This window comes from Aricia agestis, chromosome 10 (assembly GCF_905147365.1).
Source record: "Aricia agestis chromosome 10, ilAriAges1.1, whole genome shotgun sequence".
Classification (NCBI taxonomy): Eukaryota; Metazoa; Arthropoda; class Insecta; order Lepidoptera; family Lycaenidae; genus Aricia; species Aricia agestis.
The window spans coordinates 9,778,041-9,799,075 of NC_056415.1; the positions used below are offsets into that span (position 1 = coordinate 9,778,041).

At 35.7% G+C, this 21,035-nt stretch overlaps 1 protein-coding gene across 10 annotated transcripts in view; it reads left to right on the forward strand.

Annotated features, from left to right (window-relative positions):
* Positions 1-21,035, forward strand: part of LOC121731317 (polypyrimidine tract-binding protein 1) — a 468,460-nt gene that overhangs the window by 443,993 nt on the left and 3,432 nt on the right. For 7 of the 10 annotated variants that reach the window (XM_042120704.1, XM_042120706.1, XM_042120713.1 and 4 more), the window contains 7 exons: positions 12,816-13,029; positions 13,960-14,156; positions 14,425-14,458; positions 15,673-15,765; positions 16,391-16,505; positions 20,090-20,191; positions 20,693-20,770. In XM_042120704.1, coding sequence (XP_041976638.1) covers positions 12,816-13,029; positions 13,960-14,156; positions 14,425-14,458; positions 15,673-15,765; positions 16,391-16,505; positions 20,090-20,191; positions 20,693-20,770 — 833 coding nt within the window. The remainder of the gene's footprint in view (positions 1-12,815; positions 13,030-13,959; positions 14,157-14,424; positions 14,459-15,672; positions 15,766-16,390; positions 16,506-20,089; positions 20,192-20,692; positions 20,771-21,035) is intronic. The other 3 variants (XM_042120708.1, XM_042120711.1, XM_042120709.1) reach the window with 1 other exon arrangement.

Here is a 21,035-nt window from a genome sequence, read left to right on the forward strand (position 1 = left end):
TGTTTTAACTTTATTTCTGATGCAGCGTTCAGGGCAAATTAAATTTCGTTTTGCGGCTTCCGCAAACTCGCTTCAGAGTGTAATAATTATTGAGCTTTTAATTTTTCCATTTTGAAACTGTTATGATTCAGTCGGAGATAATTTTTGCCGCTATCAATGAATGTTAAAATTATTTCATGTTTCGGTGATTTCAGTTTGCGTACTTTATATTCTCTTACTTTGGTAATTACTGGGTATATTTTCATCATTTAAGTCAAAACTTTTACCTAACATGAATAATGAATATACCTGGGAAAACTGAATGAAATATTAGATCACTTTTCAGTTTTCAAACAACGGGAGAGCTTAAAGTGTACAATAAACTTACTCTAGGGTTGATCAATCCGACTGCATCCTATTTTCACAATTCTTCAAATGCTATTACCACGGGAGATTAACATTACAAGCACGAGTCCCGTGCATAAGGTTTAGGAATATGATTTATATTTCACGATGTCGCGATCACAATTCTCCCAAGCAGGGAAACCGTTGTACAGTGGAAATATTAGCGGCAGAGCGAAATTGTGAAAACTTAGAAACGCTAAGTCGTATCCTCCGTGATTGCAGTTCCACGTAATAGGATCCAGCCATTCCGCAATATAATATTGCAATTAGTTCACTGGGATTTATTGTTAGCCAACTGTGATGAAGCTTCAGCCTGTCTCGTCTCCGAGACTCTGTTTAATAATAAAGGAATTGGAGCATTCATTATACAAATTAAAGATTGCTAGTCTTGGATCGCAGGCTGCTTTAATTAAATATCTGATAGTTGTATCGTTCTGAATATGACGCGACATAATATATAGAAAAAAAATCTTCATCATAGATAAAGTTGTCCATGCACGTCAATATCTCATACGGCAACTTTATCAACTTTAAGCATAGAGATTGGCAATAATGACCCAAAATACCTCAAAAAATTGAGTCTTTTCATCTGACCACCTCAACATAGCGTGTCTCTTAAATACGTCTCTGATACCCTAAAGTTTCAATGTTGTTACTTTTCGAATTCCATGTTTGGACAACATTAAAAAATAACCTCCAAAATGACATAACCTTCGATTAAAATAAATATCTTAATACATAACAATGAATTAATAATAACAAGATAAAGAACCTTTACAGAACACGGCTAAGCAATTTCATTATAAACCTTTGTTGTCAGCTTGTTAGAATATTTGTATAGCATACATCTCCATTGTACTCAGTATAAGCTGTATAGTTGAGACGGTAATAAGTCTTGTACTCGTTAACGGGTATAACATCGTAACACTTCTGAACTAACTAACGAGCGAACAATGTCGACGGTATTTTTATACGTACGAGCCCACAGGGTAAATGGGATACGGATTTCTGGTGAATGAAATCTTCCAGGATTTTGTATAAATGTTTAGACGTGGGAGAGCCATGCTTCGGCACGAATGGGCCGGCTCGACCTGAGAAATACCACGTTCTCACAGAAAACCGGCGTGAAACAGCGCTTGCGCTGTGTTTCGCCGAGTGAGTGAGTTTACCGGAGGCCCAATCTCCTACCCTGTTCTCTTCCCTACCCTCCCCTATTCCCTTCCCATTTCTACCCTCCCCTATTACCCTATTCCCTCTTAAAAGGCCGGCAACGCATCTGCAGCTCTTCTGATGCTGCGAGTGTCCATGGGCGACGGAAGTTGCTTTCCATCAGGTGACCCGTTTGCTCGTTTGCCCCCTTATCTGGGTCTGCTTAGTGACAGCCTAATTAAAATTGTATAGAGATATCGGGGCTTGTTTAGGCTTTATATGCGGGCGCTGTGGTTTTTCATGGGTTGCGGTCGCGTAATGTGTTTAGTTGGTTAACAATTTGCCCACAATTTCGGACTAAACAACAAAAAATGATTTCCTTTTGATTGCAAATTATTTTTTGGGTAATTTTGAACTGTCGTTTACGTACCTATTCGGAAACTAGACCGGCACGAAATAGCTTAAAAAAACTCGCGGAAATTTCAAATAATAAAATATACGTTATCAAATTAGGATAAACGCAGAACAATGGTATATATCCCGATCCTCATCCTCGAGAGTAATCGAAGCGTCGTGTAGTTGTCAAATTTTACGAGCGTGTTTACTCGTAAAATGAGATACGGCGTATAGGTAACAGAATTGAGTACATTAAGAGCTTACATTCGTGTTTTCGCGTAAGCCGCCCCCTGAAAAGATTTGATGGCGATGTTAGAGATTCATGTCAAGGATCATACAGGCCGGGATCGGATTTCAGCGTACGACTGTGCCCTTTGTGGTGGAAGCATTCGACTTCACTTTGTTCCACTTACTCTGCTGCCACTTACCTAGGACGTTTCATTATGGTACCCAGATTCTGCTGTTTTAATCCAACGTAAGCTTCTATGTAGTCTCGATGTAATAAACTGAAACGATCTGATCGCTCGAAAGTCAGTGCTTTGACGTTTGTTGGATACTGTTCGATGGTATACCTAGTGGATATAAGCTGCCCTAATGGTGGATTAAAACAAGTCAAGTGTAACTGCCGTACTCAGAGTGGAACATTAATTACTTAAACGTAATTAATTCAAAATTTTGACGTAAGTCCCATACATTATCTGTCAAACTCTTCATTAAATTGAAGGTTATTATTAAATGTCTCTGAGTACGGTGGTAACTTAATGTAGATACTTATAGAAAGCGAATTAGCAACAGCACTACGTACAAAATAATCTATTTCGTGTTTAGTCTAATTCATTAGTGTGTATGAGTGATGTATGGCTAGGGCGGCTGGGGCGGGCGGTAAAAGAGCACGTGGCCGTTGAGTGATCGCGACGGTGGTGACATTATGGATGAGGTGGAGACTGGAGGGGCATCGCACGAATCGCATTGTTATCCATCATCCCGTATTGATGGAGTAGATCTATTTGATTTCTACTCTAATGTTTTTGGTGTTAATCATTTTGTGCGGAATATTTCGGTTTCATGAATATGAATTACAGATTTGATTTGTCTAAAGTTTATTATAACACCGGTATTAATGATTCTTTGCTATTTAAATACCTCTTTAGGATGATGTTAATTTTTCGGGCTTTTAAAATCAATAATGAATAACATCTTCTCGTATCACGAAACCACCATTTCTTCAAATGTTAAATCTTAATAAATATTATGCGATTATTTTACTATATAAGGAAATCGAACCAACAATATTCTAAATAAATTACTCCCCCAAGCCACAAAGGCGCTGCTAAAATATACGAAACTAAGCGCAATTCATTTTGCGAATTTTTATTCACTCTGCGCACCGGGCGTAATTTAAATAAATAAATAAACTTTGTTGGAAAGTGTAATGTGATGTAGGTGTGGTTTGTTTACATTTTAAAATTGCACTCTGCCAGTGCGAAGTTTAAGCGAGGCTTTTACGTCAACTCCGAGACATATTCAAACAAGTTATCCGTCGAATATATTATGATACTATAGCTGTTTGTACTTTGATGCGATCGGCAAATATTTTTGATTTATAGGAAGACTATTTTCTTGGATTTTACTCAGTTTAACCTATAGATTAATGTTTTTAAAGATTTTATAACTTGGCTTATATTATTGTTTTCAAAAGTTATGTTAGAATCAAATCGAAAGTATCCCTACACCAATACATATTATGGAAACTAATAAAAGAGAAATTTCTAAAGAGATTCAGGTAAGTTTCCACGTCATTGAGTTTAAGAAACTCGCCGGTAATCGCTAACCAGGTACAAGCTTTTTACGCTAAAAATACTCGAAGAAGAAGATTAAAAGATTGATAGAAAATAAATTCTGTATAACGAAGGAACATAGATTTATTCTTTTAACTTTTCCTTAACACAATTTTTTAATTCCTTACCTGAAATATCGCATCGCAAGCTTTAATAATGAGACGTTTTTTGCTCCGTCCTAAAGATTAATTTCATTGTTCTAAGTATAATTAATTGTCACCAAATCTTAGCCTAAATATTCCTTTCTAAATGACCTCATAATTTCAATTGATTACTTATTCCAAATTGAGGCGTGCCGCGTGCCATGAATTTATTTCATCATTTGACTGGTGCGACTGTTAGCACCGTTATTGATTCTAATTGCCTATAACGCGATTGTCTGGATCAAAGACGTCTATATAAATAGATAAGTGGTCAAACGTTGTTTGGGGCCATGTTTACGTTTGAGTAATAACATAGCCAGTGTTATTTTTATATATGTAAAGATTTTTTCTGTCAAAAAAAATTATATTTGTACATGTCACACACATACAGGTCCTGAAATCTTTATTCTGGGACCTCTCTCTTTCGTCTGACACCGCCTAATTATTTTTCTTTGAGATCCAGCATATCATTTCATTTTCCGCATTCACATGTCGACAAGGTAAAATAGTTTTTTATATATATACATATAAATAATTTTAACAAGACAGCTTGTACTAATATGTATTCTGTAGCTTACAGGCAAAATCACTGAATTCATGATTTTAGGATTAGCATAATCTTTTTCACGCTGTTCCCTTTGAAATAGTAGCAGGTATCTGTGATACATTTTGTTTGAACGAAAATGATTAATGATTAAGCCAACGACCCGGAATGTGACGCAACGAACAATATGAGTATTTTCGTTTCGTACTACCCTACATTTTGATTACTTCATTCATTTTAGACATTTGTTTCTTTTAAAGGTGTAAATATTGGACTAATATAAGCATGATTTCCATGAAACTGTCTTTAATATACACCATCAACGACTATTAAGATAGTCATGCTTATATTACTCCAACGACGTAGAGAGTAGAGACCTTTACGAGAAACAAATATCAATCAAAAGGTAATCATAGACAAGTACTCTTTACAAGTTCGTGATCGCTTTATTTTAGTCCTTAATGAGTCAACGTTCATAACATTGTATCAATAAAGATTAATCGCCAATATTATTATATAATGGATGGAAAAAAATATAATTACTTGAACGCTTTTTTCTACAACCTAGTTATATATGCTTTATCCAATACCTTTAAGCTAAAATTATTATATTTATACAACTTTAGCCTTAAATTCTACGTGTCACTGCAATGTATTTAACTTATCCTTTTATGACATATAACCCAAAATATTGAAGAAATTTGCAAGTACGATGGGAGTAACAAAATTGCCCGGTAAAATAATTTTGGCACTTAAACTTTAAGAGCGCGCAACATTTTAACTCCATTTAAAAGTGTTACTATAGTATACTTTTAAGTGACTAACTTTTATGTTTTGACGAGGTCAGGAGCACTAATGAGGTTTAAGCGAACCTGCAATCACCACGCCGCTGTTTTAACTAGCATTTTATAAAATGTATCAGAGACTAGACTTGTATCAGCCTTGCCAGATTTTTTTTGTACCAAGTCGGGACTTTGGAACCTTTTTTCTTCTTTCTTCAGACAAAGTAAAAAAAGGTATAAAATCAAAAGTTTTTGAACGTTTTTTGAATTTGCGTTAAATTAACTTTTACGTGACAATAAAATATATCAAAAGTAGCCAAAGAAAATCCACCCCTCTACCTCCCACACTCTTATCTTCATTATGTACCTTTCTTTCCAAGCACACTGCACGTACATTCGGGCTTTCCCCGAAAAGCGGGACTGAACCTGTCCCGCCCGGGACGTTTATTAATTTTGATGAAAAAATTGGGACATCCCGCCAAAATCGCGACATCTGGCAACTTCCTGGAGAAGATGTCTGTTTTATCAATAAACACTACTTAAAACGCCTGTTTATTCCAATAGACTCGAGCTTTTAGCTTTTTAGCTGCATCGTTGGGTCAGTTCCTACCTTGGAAAATGTCATGTTTGCAACATCTTTTCATGTTTGGTTAAAACGATACAGACTGATTGTCAGTCGGGTGGATTGTTTGATAAGTTTTTTTCTTATAAAAAAAGGAGGCAAACGAGCAAACGGGTCACCTGATGGAAAGCAACTTCCGTCGCCCATGGATACTCGCAGCATCAGAAGAGCTGCAGGTGCATTGCCGGCCTTTTAAGACGGAATAGTGTAATAGGGGAGGGTAGGGAAGGGAAAAGGGGAGGATAGGGAAGGAAATAGGAGAGGGTAGGGAAGGGAAAAGGGTAGGGGATTGGGCCTCCGGTAAACTCACTCACTCGGCGAAACACAGAGCAAGCGCTGTTTCACGCCGGTCTTCTGTGAGCCCGTGGTATTTCTCCGGTTGAGCCGGCCCATTCGTGCCGAAGCCAGTCTCTCCCGCGTCAAAAAACCAACGTAAGATGATCCATGCATTGAATGAGCATAATATAAAATTTTAAAATGATTGGTCGCTAATTGTTATTGGCTTCGAGGGTCAAGAAAGAGTTCTTGTTTGGTGCGTACACGTACTGAAAATGCGCGCTGAAAATTGATTCTGCCTGGCTCGTCTAACTTCAGTAAATCCGGTACGGCACATTTATTGTATTTGAAACGTAAATTATAACTGTAGCTATTACTTAAAAGTTATGTTTTCATGCAAATTGAACAAAACCCGTTATATTGTTTGGAAAATTTGGTAAACCATTGTTCGTGAAAAATTTTTGGGAGTCAATAAAATTACGTAAAAATTATTAACTCGAATGAATAATTTTCGAATAGACTGTTTACAGTGTTTACAGGTGAAACAATGCCATTGTCGAGCACAATACAGACAAAGGGTGAGCCAACATTGCCGACTTCATAATTTATGACGTCCCAATGTTGAAACATTGGCGGACTAATCGCAGATATTGAATTACATTAGGGGCGGGTTCGAGGAGTGTTGCGTTCGTCGATAGTTGTCTGTTGTCACCTACAATTAAGGGAAGCTCCGATATTAATTACGTTGCCTAATGGAGGGAAAAAGTTTACTTATGGCGACTCTGATTTATATTTACACGTCCGATCGATTTCAATATGATTGTGTTTACACGGAAATATGGGTTGTTATTGTCACCCAAATGGAAAGTTAAATTTGGAACAAACTTTTCGTTACCTGCATATAATAGAAAACTATTTATTTGCACATGAACACTTAGCAATAAAAATTGGCAACAGAAACTGTACAAATAGGCGGTCTCCCTTTACAGCAGTTCCTATTAGATAACCCGACACATAAAATTTTAACGTTACGTTTATGAGTATCTACATAAACCATACAACATGCATATCAGTTACTTTCTACCGTTTAAAATACATTGAAATATTAATGTTCCAATATTCAAAGAAACCGTCTCAAGGGATGTCGTTACCGAATGTCTTTTCGTTTTATCATCTAATCGCCAAATCCCAGATGACAGAGGTATTGTCATGGCTCGCTGCATATCGACGTCGGCATTATATTTACATGAGTTATTCTGTTTGTATTTCCAATAAACTTGTGCGCCCTAAATAGTACGGCCCATAACACGAGACGAGACGATAGACTCACTTTCATGCAAATTTTGACATTTATATAAAGTTTCGCGTTCGTAGTTTGAACTATAATAAGTATTTTCTATATATGGTCGCTATTAAGCATTAGTGTCCTAACCCACAATTTTTTTTGTCGTTAAATTTTGAATGCAGTCTTGTTCTAAATCACGTAAAGAACATAACTGCATTCATAACTCAATACGTAATTTTTGTGTGGGTTAGTACACGAATGCTTAACAGTGTCCAATTATTATCTTGGACTTTTTAGACAGTAACAGCATTCCTGGATGCTACAAAAATTTGAATTCCTACCTTTTCGTAATACCATAACGTACAATCTATCTTAATGTTTGTTATGTTAGGCCTTTCTAAAAATGCAAAATAAAGAAAACGACGAAGTGACTTCACAGCGCCGCTGAACCTTAGCTGCAATTTTTGTATGAATAAATAAACGTGGAGGAATAAAAATCGAGATGCATACTGGCGCAGCGTAATCCCTGCACCGGTAGCAGAAGCAATCTGAGCTCCGGCTCTTATAAATATTAAACATGACGAGCTTGGGACCCCCAACAAAAACGTTTATCTGGTCTCCGTAGAAAAACCGCCAGAATTAGCAGCAGGGGGTGGATTAAGGCAGACCGCACCTAATCCGGCTCTAAGAAGGCTTTGCTTAAACGAATCCTAACGAGCTGAAGATAAAACAATTAGCGGGTCTTGATTAAGAGATATGGAGAACACTTGTTTCTCTGTCCTGCTTTGGTTTAAGCGAGCTCTATTCACCGTACAAAAGTCAGAGTTTCCCCAGATTTCTGAGATGGTAATGAAATCATTGGTAACTATAGAGCGACCAGTTTAAGCGCGACCTTCGTAGCATACTAAATGTATGCTACGAGAGTTACGCTTTAAGTGGTCAGAGTATAATATTATAGGTTTTAGTTAACCTCCTGATAAATTAACTAATCAATAATACACATAAAGTCTTCATATGTGACGTAGATTGCAATATATCTCTTTTATTTCCCCAATTCTTTTTTTCTTTTATGACTCATAGTTTGTTTCCATTTGATTGCTTAATGTCGGAGCGACGGATATATAGGTAGAAATGACGAAAAATGTGAGCCATCAAAAGGGTAACATATTTGAACCTTTTGAGGGTGAAACAATCTGACAATCGTGACCGAGAGATCCATTCAGATATTGATATTATTTTTTAAAGAAAGGGTCTTGTTTCTGTTCGGCCTACCTGATGTTCTGTATTTTACAATGCCAATACTAATATTATGAATGTGAAGCGTGTCTAAAAATAACTTTAACGGTGATTTTTGTATTTTGTTATCTTTACGCTAAAAACACTGAACCGATTTTGGCGAAATGTGGTGTTAATACTGTCCCGGGAAAGTATATTTATCACGGAAGCATATACAAGTTTCAAATAAACGAATTTCCGCGCCACTTATTTGGCAGAAACATCTAGAACACGATAAATCATCAATATGTAGAGAGGTGTTAATATAATGCTATTATTTATTCCACACGGGCGCACAAACCAAATATTAAGTGATTATTTAAGCAACAATGTATCGCCTCAATCGAGCCATGTGACGTTTGTACACGCTCCAGGGTACTAGTTACCCATTCCCCAATAAACCAAGAGACAATCGAGTCAATCATCCTTTACGTTCGCTTGCGTATATTAAATGCATTCGGTACGCAAAATCGAATTCGGGGACTCCAAAACTAATTACGTATCAAAGCGATCTTCTCTCCGCTTTCTTACGTGCTTTTCGCATTTCCATATAAGTTGAGGTATAAACGATCCAATCTATTCACGTCTACACATCAGGGCCTCCCATTTGCATATAGAGCAGAAATTTATTAAATCCACCGCCAATATTCCAGCTCTCCCGACATTCAACTCTTACTTATTTATTGCACCCTCAAATTTTTATTGAATCCTGAGAAAATACCGTCTAATGTCTTTATTATACTTTGTAGTAAACATTTCTCTTGATAGATACTTTGTTCACTTTTTCGGCGTTAGAACTGTTCATTGCTTATTTATTGTATTGTTTATCGGCCGCATTATAATATTGATCTATTTATATTTCTATTTTTTTCCAATATTTAAAATATTTACATCTTAAAAATAGCTCTAAAACACAAATATCTAAACATAGATTACATTATTATTTCGATAACTCTCATAGAAATAGGTTTGTAATTTGAGATGTATATAATAATTAGCATTTAACAAGCCAGCTACTTATCCAATTCAAAAAAATTCTAATCAATTTATATTCGAAAATATTTTTATAAAGCATGACAAAGAAAATTATTGTAAATTTATCGGGAATGCCTCTGGCAGCTTAGATAATATTGCTAATGAAGGATCTTTTATAAAATAAAAGAAAAATCAGGGACTGGAAATAATAACGTATAGACTATTATAGAACAATATACTGGCAAGAGTTTTACATATTTTTTTCTGACTTGTTATAATCCTCTCCTAATACTCAAAGTACAAAATCCTCTAGTATTTTTCGTATACGGTCCTACCAGATCTAGATAAAAATGTTGATTTAGGAATATTATGGAAATTGTTAGAAGCCATAATAATATTATCCTATATAGAGTAGTAATATTAACCTTTAATTCTAAAACTTAACACGTTAAAAATAATATTTTCGATAATGTTACATTTCTATCACTAAAAAGCCATACAAATATACATAAAAGGTTAGATGGTAGATATACCTACTTTAACTAGGTCATCTCCTCTTGGGCTAATGCCGGTTTGCAAATATTTAGATTAATTCCGTGAATAATTTCCAATTTAATCAGTCACTAGCTTTACTTTGATGAGGTTACTAATGGAAATATTAAGATTAGGTCTATCCGATACCAGATAGATTTCTGTTTGATATTTCATATTACAAAGATTTAAAATAAAGTCTTTTGCTACAAAAACTGAAGCATTTAACAATCCATATACAACTGTGTATATTAAGAATAACATGGTTCGTTCCTTGTCCTCGTGGGTAAACTATAGTTTAGGAGGTAATAAATTACAAATATATGGCCAATAAAGCCACATTTCTCAATTATGATATAGGTTACGGCCACATAACACCAGGTGGGCGTTAAGCTTACGTTGTGTTTACTATACTAATAAATTGTATAAAAACAATATACTTTCAGAAAACTTTAATAACTGATAAAAATATTAGACAAAAGTCTTACAATATAATATGCCTTGCCCATGCCTGCCTGTTAAATATTATTCATAATTCAATCCTAATGCAAGTTTAAAGAAATTTGGATAAACCTGTGAGAGCCAGACAGGGTCTCTAAATTCGTTTATTGCTAGTGAACCGTACACTTTTCCAGAATAAAAAAACTATCCTAGACCCTATATATATATAGTTTTTTATTCTGGAAAAGTGTACGGTTCACTAGCAATAAACGAATTTAGATACCAAGAAATTGTAAGTAACACCAAGTCTAGTTATACTCTAACTAAACTTTAGTTACCACTGTTGAATTGTCTTTAAACTCCAAACATCCATATTTAATCTGAACGTTGAAGTGAAATGCTTAAATAGAGATAATACTGTTGTCTTAAAAGAAGCAACTAGCTTTAGTAAGGTCTTTTTATTTTAAAAGTGAGGTGTTTTTGCAGCGAAATCCTGGGTGCTCGCAGGAATGGTTTGAGTGCATTTTAATTAATTCTCTTTTCTATCGCGATCCGCCGTTATCGGTCGCCGCAGGCGTCGAGGACAAACAAATAGGTGTCTGTCAGTAGGTAACGATCAACCCCACTCACATATATTTTGTGATACTTTGAACAACAATATCAGAAACTGGAAAGGCACCTCTTTTGGAACAGAACAGTTTTTGAATGTTGAATTTCTATTTTTACGTTGTGAAAATGTATACTACGCACTCTGAAAATTTATGTTACATATTCTCAGGCGCGGTCGCAGCTTGCAAGATTTTGAGATTTTTCAATTTGACCTTAGATTTTGGGGGGGTCATGTCCCCCTTCGGACCGCGTCTGCATATTCTGTGGTTTCTAAATAAGAGATTCTAAAAAATCTATTATCCCCTAAATCAGATTCGTCCAGCTCTATAAAAATGTTTTTCTCATGTAAGTATACGGAACTTTCGCTGGAAAGGTTGATGTTATCGGAACTAAATGGATTATCGGACGAGTTAATCGTTATCTTGACACGGCGTTAACTCAGATTGACAGGATGTTTGCACACCTACAAGTTACACAATAAAGGGTAAGACACCCTTCCTTCGGGCCCATTACACACATCGATGTCATTTGCTACTGTATGTTTGTATTGCTAATATTGGAATATTGGTAGATTGAGCGTTATGTTTAGCTTATTGAATATATTATGTGCCGTGATTGTACTCATTTAATGTAACACTAGCTGTTTGACCGAGCTTTGCTCGGTATTCGAAAAAAATGATTCCTAGCTAGATCGATTTATCGCCCTCGAAACCCCCTATATACCAAATTTCATAAAAATCGTTGGAGCCGATTCCGAGATTCCAATTATCTATCTTATATGTAAAAATGGATTTCCAAATGTGTTAGTCGCGCTAAAACTCGAGAACGGCTGAACGGATTGGGCTAATTTTAGTCTTAAAATATTCGTAGAAGTCCAGGGAAGGTTTTAAAGTGACACGAAGTTCACTGGGACAGTTAGTATATACAGGGTGTAACAAAAATAAGTGATAATACTTTAGGGTGTGTACGTGTTCCTTGTAGAGAGTTCACTGTGAAAGTAGCAGCGCTGAAAGACCAAAAAAATTTTTCACTTTTGTATGGGGAAACTCGTGACGCTCGGGCCCTTGCCCATACAAAAGTGAAAATTTTTTTTCGTCTTTCAGAGCTGCTACTTTCACAGTTAACTCTCTACAAGGAACACGTACACACCCTAAAGTATTATCACTTATTTTTGTTACACCCTGTATATAAAAATGGATTTTCAATTGTGTTAGTAACGCTAAAACTCGAAAACGGCTGAACGGATTGGGCTAATTTTAGTCTTAAAATATTCGTAGAAGTCCAGGGAAGGTTTTAAAGTGACACGAAGTTCACCGGGACAGCTAGTATATATATACAAGAATTGCTCGTTTAAAGATATAAGATTAATGATTTGGCTTGACATATAAGAATACCATTTTGTAGTTTGACAGGATATAACAATAAAGAAGATGCATTGATGTTGCATTAAAATAATACAATCTGGTTTCGAAAGCAAAAATCTTAGATTTAATCGTGCTACTTAGACCAATTCTAAAGTATCTGAGTGAAATGACAAATCTTAACGCAGATCTTTTTTGTTTCAGGCCTTGGACGGACAAAACATTTACAACGGTTGCTGCACGCTTCGCATTGACTACTCCAAGATGACCTGCTTGAACGTGAAATACAACAACGACAAGTCGCGAGACTACACCAACCCCTCACTGCCTTCCGGGGACGGGGACACCCATCAACTGTTGACCAGTGAGTTGATGCCACTGCGGGCTCACCTTGCCTTGGCCCTCGCATCCAGGATGAGTTAGTCCAATACTAAGACCTGGAGTTATGCACCCTTCAACGCACTGTAGATTGAGGGTCAATTGCAGCGTCGCGGCGACACGATGCATTTTTAAATGGGCTAAGTATTATGAATGTTCGCATTTGGAACATCTCAAACCGCAAGTGGCAATGAGGATTTTTCATTTATCACCAGGTGGAGCAATGTAGCCGCCGTAGGATATTTCGTGTCAATTGTGGTGTTACACAGCTATAATATTAAGTTAAAATATAGTTGTCATAATATGTCTATTTCACATGACTATTGACAAGAAACCTACCAAGAAACCCTACGAATACTTAGTTCCACTGGTTAGAAGTGAAAAATCCAAAAACTCTCATTTTGTCAATGTGTCAATAGTAACTAAATCTCAATTCCTAATAAAATGCATCGCATTGCATCGACGCAATTGCAAAGTAAACTGACCCTCAGGAGCATCTATGCACTGACATCTTGTGGGTTTGGTTTCAAACGTAGTTAGGAATAACTAATAAGGTTAATGTTAACAAACTTCTCTGCCTACTCACATTTCTCTTATCTTGTTTATTATTTACAATCAATCCTGAATGTTTCCGCTGTGCCTAATAAGTCATCAGGATCCCTATTGCACCGCTGAGACTTGACGACCCATATACTATAACTTTTAAGCTTATTTGTTGTCGTACGGAATAAGGATACAAAATCAAAATTGCACTTTTCTTAATGAAAATATCCAAAAGTATTTTGCCTTAATGTACAGAATATTAATTTTAACAAAGCCGAAAATAATCTCTTCCGATTAAGATTTTAATATCAGAATTAGTTGTGTTTTATTTTAACAGAAGCAGCAGACGAGAATCTCTTTTGATTAAGATTTTAGTATCAGAATTAGTTGTGCTTAGAAGTTCCACTATAGGTATTATTTTATACAGCTGGAGGGGTTCTAGCCCCGCCTTTCTTGGGTCTGGGCTCTGGCCTCGCGTCCCCGTACGGAGTGGGAGTGGGCGGAGTTGGCCTGCCAGCGTTTGGGGCCCTAACCCTGACTCCGGCCTCGCCTGCTCTGCGGGCACTGGCGGCCCCACCGATGCCCCTAGCCACAGTACTGCTCGTGTCCAACTTAAATGAAGAGGTAAGAATTTACATGTTTCTTTTTTTTAATAAAAGACAAAGAAGTTGAGAATAGAATTTGAATTTGAATTCAGAACACAATTCTAACACAACAGTAACAGTCGGTTACGTCGCTTCACGCCGACTAATAGTACACTAATACGGCGTTACAGACTTACATCTATATATTCTATCCTTGAAAATAAGTTGCTAATTTATTTATAGATATGATGTCAAATACCTTTTATGACTATATAATGCTATCTCTTTTCTATTTCCTATTGTTTTAGATGGTCACGCCTGATGCTCTCTTTACCCTTTTCGGTACGTGTGCACATACATTTCGTATTTTATAATAAATATTAATATTACTTTGTGCCCTTGTCTGCCTGAAGAACAAATTGTCAACTAACATTCTACTCCTACTTGTAACAGACAAACCTTCGCTTTGAATAACATTTCATCTGTGAACCGGTGCTTATTAACTCGAATTTGACAATTTGTATTTCAGACAAGTGCATGTCTACTATAGATGACCCCAGAGAAAATTTACATATTAGATAATTTCCCTAATATACATTTTTTTAATCCCTAGATACCTAGATCGTCTATAGTGGACATGCACCCTTAGATGTAGCTGAATAATAAGTTTATATTTCTAATATCGTATTCGTTTCGATGTTTGTTTCGTTTTTGTTTTCGAGTAAACCCCTTTCAATGAATATCTGTGTCTGGAGTATGAAAAAGTAAAAGGATTTAATAAACTTTTCCTTGTCCGCCTCGGCGGAGTTTAAAACTCTACTGACTATTAACCGCTAAAGCAGGGGTTCCCAATCTTTTTTAGCCTGTGGCGCAGTTACACGTGAATTATTTTGTCACGGTGTCCTACTCTACCTAGCTATTAGAAAAAGATACATAAATAAATACCTTTGATGATTATAGTTAGGTTAAGCAAGTAAATAGTAATTAATAAGCAAATATTTTATCATGAACCTGATTTACATAATAATTAATATTATAATTTAATTTTATAATATGTGTCGTTTCGGATAATGACGGAGGATCGAATCACGGGCCACGGTATCCCTCTTGCCTTTCCACGGCGCACCAGGGCCGGTTTTGAGACTCAAACAATCATACGAGAACGTTGCGTCCTTCTCTAACAAACGTGAAATGACGTTTTTAGAGCAGGACGCGGCATTCTCGTCCGATTGTTTGAGTCTCAAAACGATTTCGTGGTAGGCCTACAGGGTGCCGCGGCGCACAGTTTGGGAACCCCTGCGCTAAAGTATTAATAAAACGCTTTATACGTGACCAGTTTAGAGCCTTGTTTTGTTTCTCTCGTTTTCTGTCTCTCGAACCTCATAGGTGTCAGGAGCGGACCCGTAGTGACAGAGTAGAACCTTGAGTGGCTCCGTTTTGTTTCGCTATACATCGTATATCACACGTATACATTACGTAGGAAACAAAGATATAACACTAAGTTATATGAACAAAGCTCCAGGTATATTGTACTATAAAACATTTTTATTATGTAGGCGTGTACGGCGATGTGCAGCGAGTGAAGATCCTCTACAACAAAAAAGATTCAGCCCTAATTCAGATGGCGGAGCCGCATCAGGCTCACCTGGGTGAGTAGCACGAGTCATTCTCGATCTTATCGCTTTGACCTTAGGGTCCATAGTACGTCGGCGACGGATTTATCCCTTTGTTTGGCAACGCGGATATCACGTAGTTTTTCCCCGCTTACATTTCATATTGCGTGAAGTAGTAAATCTGAATAATATTGCTCTAAGTTATAGTTATTGCCAGGAAGATAAATATTTCATTTCTTTCAACTTATGAACCTTATTTTGCGCTAGTAAAAGTTTTGTATTCAAAGCGTTTTCGAACGTAATTTGTTAATGTTTTAATGGTCGCATTAATTATTTTTACTATTAAAGCGCTCATTCATGGTTTTGTGCCTTCATGGGTTTTATGGGTTACAATTATCTCATAATTAGCACCATAAACGTGGATACTAAAATAGATAAACTGAAAATACGACTTATAAAACCGGAAAGCTTTTTTAATTAGTTCCTAGCCTTGAAGAAAAAGTTAAGGATTAAAAATTTTGTACGACTTTTACTCTTTAAACAACAGGCCGTTAATAAAAAATAAAAATTCAAATTGAGAACACATTCTTCATTTTTAGAAAACAACTGGTCGTAAATAAAAAAATCAAATTTTAAACATAGAACACGTTTTTTTTTTCAGCCATGACTCACATGGACAAGCTGCGCGTGTTCGGCAAGGCGATGCGGGTCATGCTCAGCAAACACCAGACGGTGCAACTACCTAAGGAGGGCCAGCCGGACGCTGGCCTTACAAGGTTAGTGTAGAACGGACGCAACGTGCTTAGAAAACTGTCAAATTACGACAGGAAAGAAATGGAGACGAATTGTTTAAGTCTACTAAAGTTAGCACTGAATTGGTGTATTTAGAATATTTTGTGGTAATTTATAGTAGAGTGGGTAGAGTTGGTAGAGAAGGTAGTGGTAGAGTATTGGTTGATATCTAAGAGCTTTGCTTAACAAAATGGCGCCTTTTTTAAATGGTGATACTGTTTTTCTTGTATATTTGATCAGTACAATATCTGTATTCATTTTATCCTGTCCGCTCTTGTGGTAAGGTAAAAGCACTAATAGTAGACTCGGAACTAATAGATGACACTTACGACAAAAATACCATAAAAATAAGAATTGCTCAAATTTTTTCTCAACACTGTAAATTTTATAAGCTTCTCAAGTTATCTGTTGACGTGAAAAAATATATTAGGGACGCCTTCGGGAACAAAATTTTAAAATGGGATCAGTTTTCGTAAATAATGTGACCGCGTCAACACGCACTTAGCAATTTCTTAGCAAATAGGTTAAGGCGAAATTTTGCACGTAAGTTTTGAATAGATTTATTTTATTTTTTGTAATTTCTATTGATTTCATTGGATTAATGGTCATGTTGTTTACACTAATTAATGTTTATTTATGATTTTTTATCCATTTTCCCTAACAATTTAAAGGGTGTCTACTGTTAGTTCTTGAAAATGTAAAAAACCTAATAGATGACATGGAACTCATATCATCATTTTGCAATGCATACTAAAGTTATTTTGTAGTTTATTCTACTGCAAATATCGTCACTATTCTCTGAAAATATAATTTTATTAACAAACTAACAAATTAGAACTACTGTACCTACCTAAAAATGGACATATTAGACCTTTACTGATCTAAAAATCGATTGCTTTAGTTTTTTAGCAGTAAAAAGAAGAAAAAGGAGAGATGAGAAAAGAAAGAAGAAAAAAGAAGAAGCAAGAGAAGCATGGAGACTAAAGACTGAAAATAAATTTGCTAGGAAAAAATATATGAAAAATAAAAATAAAGGGAAAGATAGTTTTAGCATGGAAGAAGAATGGATAGAATCTGGAGACAACGTGGATAATATTTTATATGCATGTAGTTACTCTGATGAAGTAAATGAAATCTTTTGAAAAACGGCAAATAAAGACCTAATAATAGGAAAAATGTTAAATATAATGTAATGTTCTATGTCAACTATTAGTTCATATTGGTGTCTACTATTAGTGAGGTTCGTTTTCTGTGATCTATTAGTTGTTATGACTAAGTTTACAAAAAGACCAATAATATATTTTTTATTGATTTGTCAGCGACTAATTATAATAGTTTTATTTTGTAAGAGTTACTGAAGACATGGAAGAAGTTATCAATCCTTTATTTTCATAAATATATATTTTACAACATTCAAATGTTCTATTTTTTATTTTTTTATTTATTTATATTCTATGTTTCCTTAAAGCGTCTGCCATTAGTGCTTTTACCTTACTTACAATAATAATTTTGTAAAGGAAAGCAAACAACACAGTAAAAAATTCCTCACATTTATAAAGCTTAGTATAAACCCAAGTTTAACACGCAATCGCAGATGGATATAACCCTAAAATTAATCAAGAGCCATGTAATAGCATATTAATAACGCTTAATCAATTATCCGCTCCGGCTCATCTGGTCCATTATCGCTCAATCGAGGAACAGCTGACTAACAACTGTACAACATTTTTAAACACACATTAAACCATCGATCTTAGTTAGCACCGCTGCACCCATCGTCGAAACGACTGCAAAAACTCGAAGCCTTTTAGTAAATTGCTTAAAGTAACATCGGCTTTATTGTACAACTTCAGCACTTAGCCGCTTTCTGCGCTCGGATTTTTTGGATAGTGAAAATCATCAGCGCTCCCATTTCCTTTTATTCTTAATTTAAACGAGCATTTCTTGCAACTGTGATAAAAATTTACTGGATATGAGAGCTAAATATTGTTAATGTAAGTTTGACTTCCATACTAATATTATAAATGCGAAAGTGTGTCTGTCTGTCTGTCTGTCTGTCTGTCTGTCTGTTACCTCTTCACGCTTAAACCGCTGAACCGATTTTGCTGAAGTTTGGTATGGAGATACTTTGAGTCACGGGAAAGGACATAGGATACTTTTTATCCCGAAAAAATGTACGGTTCCGCCGCAATAAACGAATTTTGGCGCAACGGAGTTGCGGACGTCATCTAGTAATATTATAAATACGAAAGCGTGTGAGTCTAATAACTCTTTACGCTTTATAAGGATCCCGGAAAAGGACTTAAGCGAAGTTGGGTAACATTTACTTGATACAAAATATACTGTACCTATTAGATAATATTTATTTTACGTGCTATAATTACGTTCTTCGTGATCTTTAGGTATCTATCTACATTAGTTTTTACATGAACAACATAATATAACGACAAAAGAAGTATTTTTATTCCTACCTAGAAAATGGTTGAGAAAAACAGTTATAATATTATATGTATTACTTAATAATAAATAAAAAGTTTATTCTTACTAGATACACAATACACAATTACAACACATACCAATCAATGCTAGATAGAATTTATATTTAGAACAAGAAATATGAAACAAGTGAAACGAAAAGTACACAAGTAGCTTTCTAGTAAACGTATCTAACTGATGCTTCGCTAAGCTTAGACTTAATTAAACAACACTTAACGAGGTAAATCTTAGCTTTCATAAACGCGGATCTCTATTTAAACATTTGTTGTTACTGATACTAGTTTAGTACTTACAGTTTGTGTACTTGTGTAGGCCTTAGCCAAGTTGTCATCGTTTATTATTTAAAAGAATTTCTGACGTGTTAATAACGTAGGTAGGTGCTAAGATTTTATAGTTAAAAGTATGTGTAGATATAATAAATGTATATTTGGTTACTCTTACTTCTGGATTCGTCGTATTTGAGTAAAAAAGAAAGTATTAGGTTTATCACCGGCTATCTAAGTTTAAAAAAATATATTTTTAAGAACTTTTTTAGGGTACTTTAGACCCGGTAGGTAGGATACTTTAGACCAACCTTTCCCAAAGTGGGCGATTTCATCTGCATTTTAAATTAAACAATGGGGCGCTAAAACATAATTTGTTCTCAAAGTGGGCAGTAGACAAAATAAGTTTGGGAACCCCTGCTTGACACGGTCCACGGACTTCGTCTCGTCATACTTCTGAATTTTTTTAAACGGGCAACTGACCCAATTGCAACACAACATGCAACCACGAAAAACCCTTTGATATGATCTCAGGGGTTCCCAAAGGACAAGGTAAATCTATGTTGGGTCCCGCAACGAAATTAATCAGACTACTACTGAAATTGCATTTTTTGGTCATATTATATAATACTCCCTTCACCGATTTCGGTGACGGTGGCCAGTTTTATTGAAACCAGGCCAGGTACGCAGGAGTAATTTGATAGTGCTCAAGTGTGTGCGCAGTACTCAAGAACACTCTCTATTCCTTCACTCTCATAACCCAGTGGGACGGAAGACAAATTTACTTATTATACAATTTCACGTTTCAGAGATTACTCTCAGAGCCCCCTGCACAGATTCAAGAAACCGGGCAGCAAAAACTACCAGAACATCTACCCGCCCAGCGCCACCTTACATCTGTCCAACATTCCGTAAGTTATTGCTCAATCTCAAACTAATTTTGCTCTTGTTGCTACTGAGTTTCCGTACACTATGATACTATTTTAGGTGTATTCACTTATCAATTCTACAGTATTTCTCGTTAACTTGTGTATTTAATTTACTTCGTATCAGTGCTAAATTTCATCAAAATCTGTGCAGTAGTTTCAGGCCCTAATCAATGCAAAAATGACCTATGAACAAGGTAATAAAGAATATTGCAAACATACAAGATACGCGCTAAACACATAACCCTCCTGGCAGTCGGGTAAAAAGAGTTAGCTGTGAGTGTAAAATAAAATGTGATTTTTCAAACGCGCCATCTAGCGGCGAATAGCAGAGCACATTAAACTAGTAAAGTGTAAACTAAACCGCGAAACATGCTCGAGAGGTTCTTGTTTCTTTGCTTTTTGTTTGTTAAATTATTTATTTTTCTTCATAGAATTTACAGATGTGTTTGAGAGTAAACTAATATATTCCGCTACATATTACAGAGCCACAGTTTCCGAGGACGACATCAAAGAGGCCTTCACCAAGAGAGGATTCACTATCAAGGCTTTCAAATTCTTCCCGTAAGTAGTTTTGTTATTCAATAGCTAATATTCTTCTCAAATAAAAATAATATTTTAAACTATAACTATGTAGTTTTACATCTTATCATTGTCTGTTAACTTATCTAATGTATCAGGCAAAGACTAAACCTTGCATAATTTTTTTATTGACGTCTGTATTCTTCAGTATTCACAGTGTGGATATGTTGGACACAAGGGGAAGAATACAGGGAACTAACAAGTCAATAATTTCAATGTACTTTTCTTTTTTTAAAATTTCTTTTTT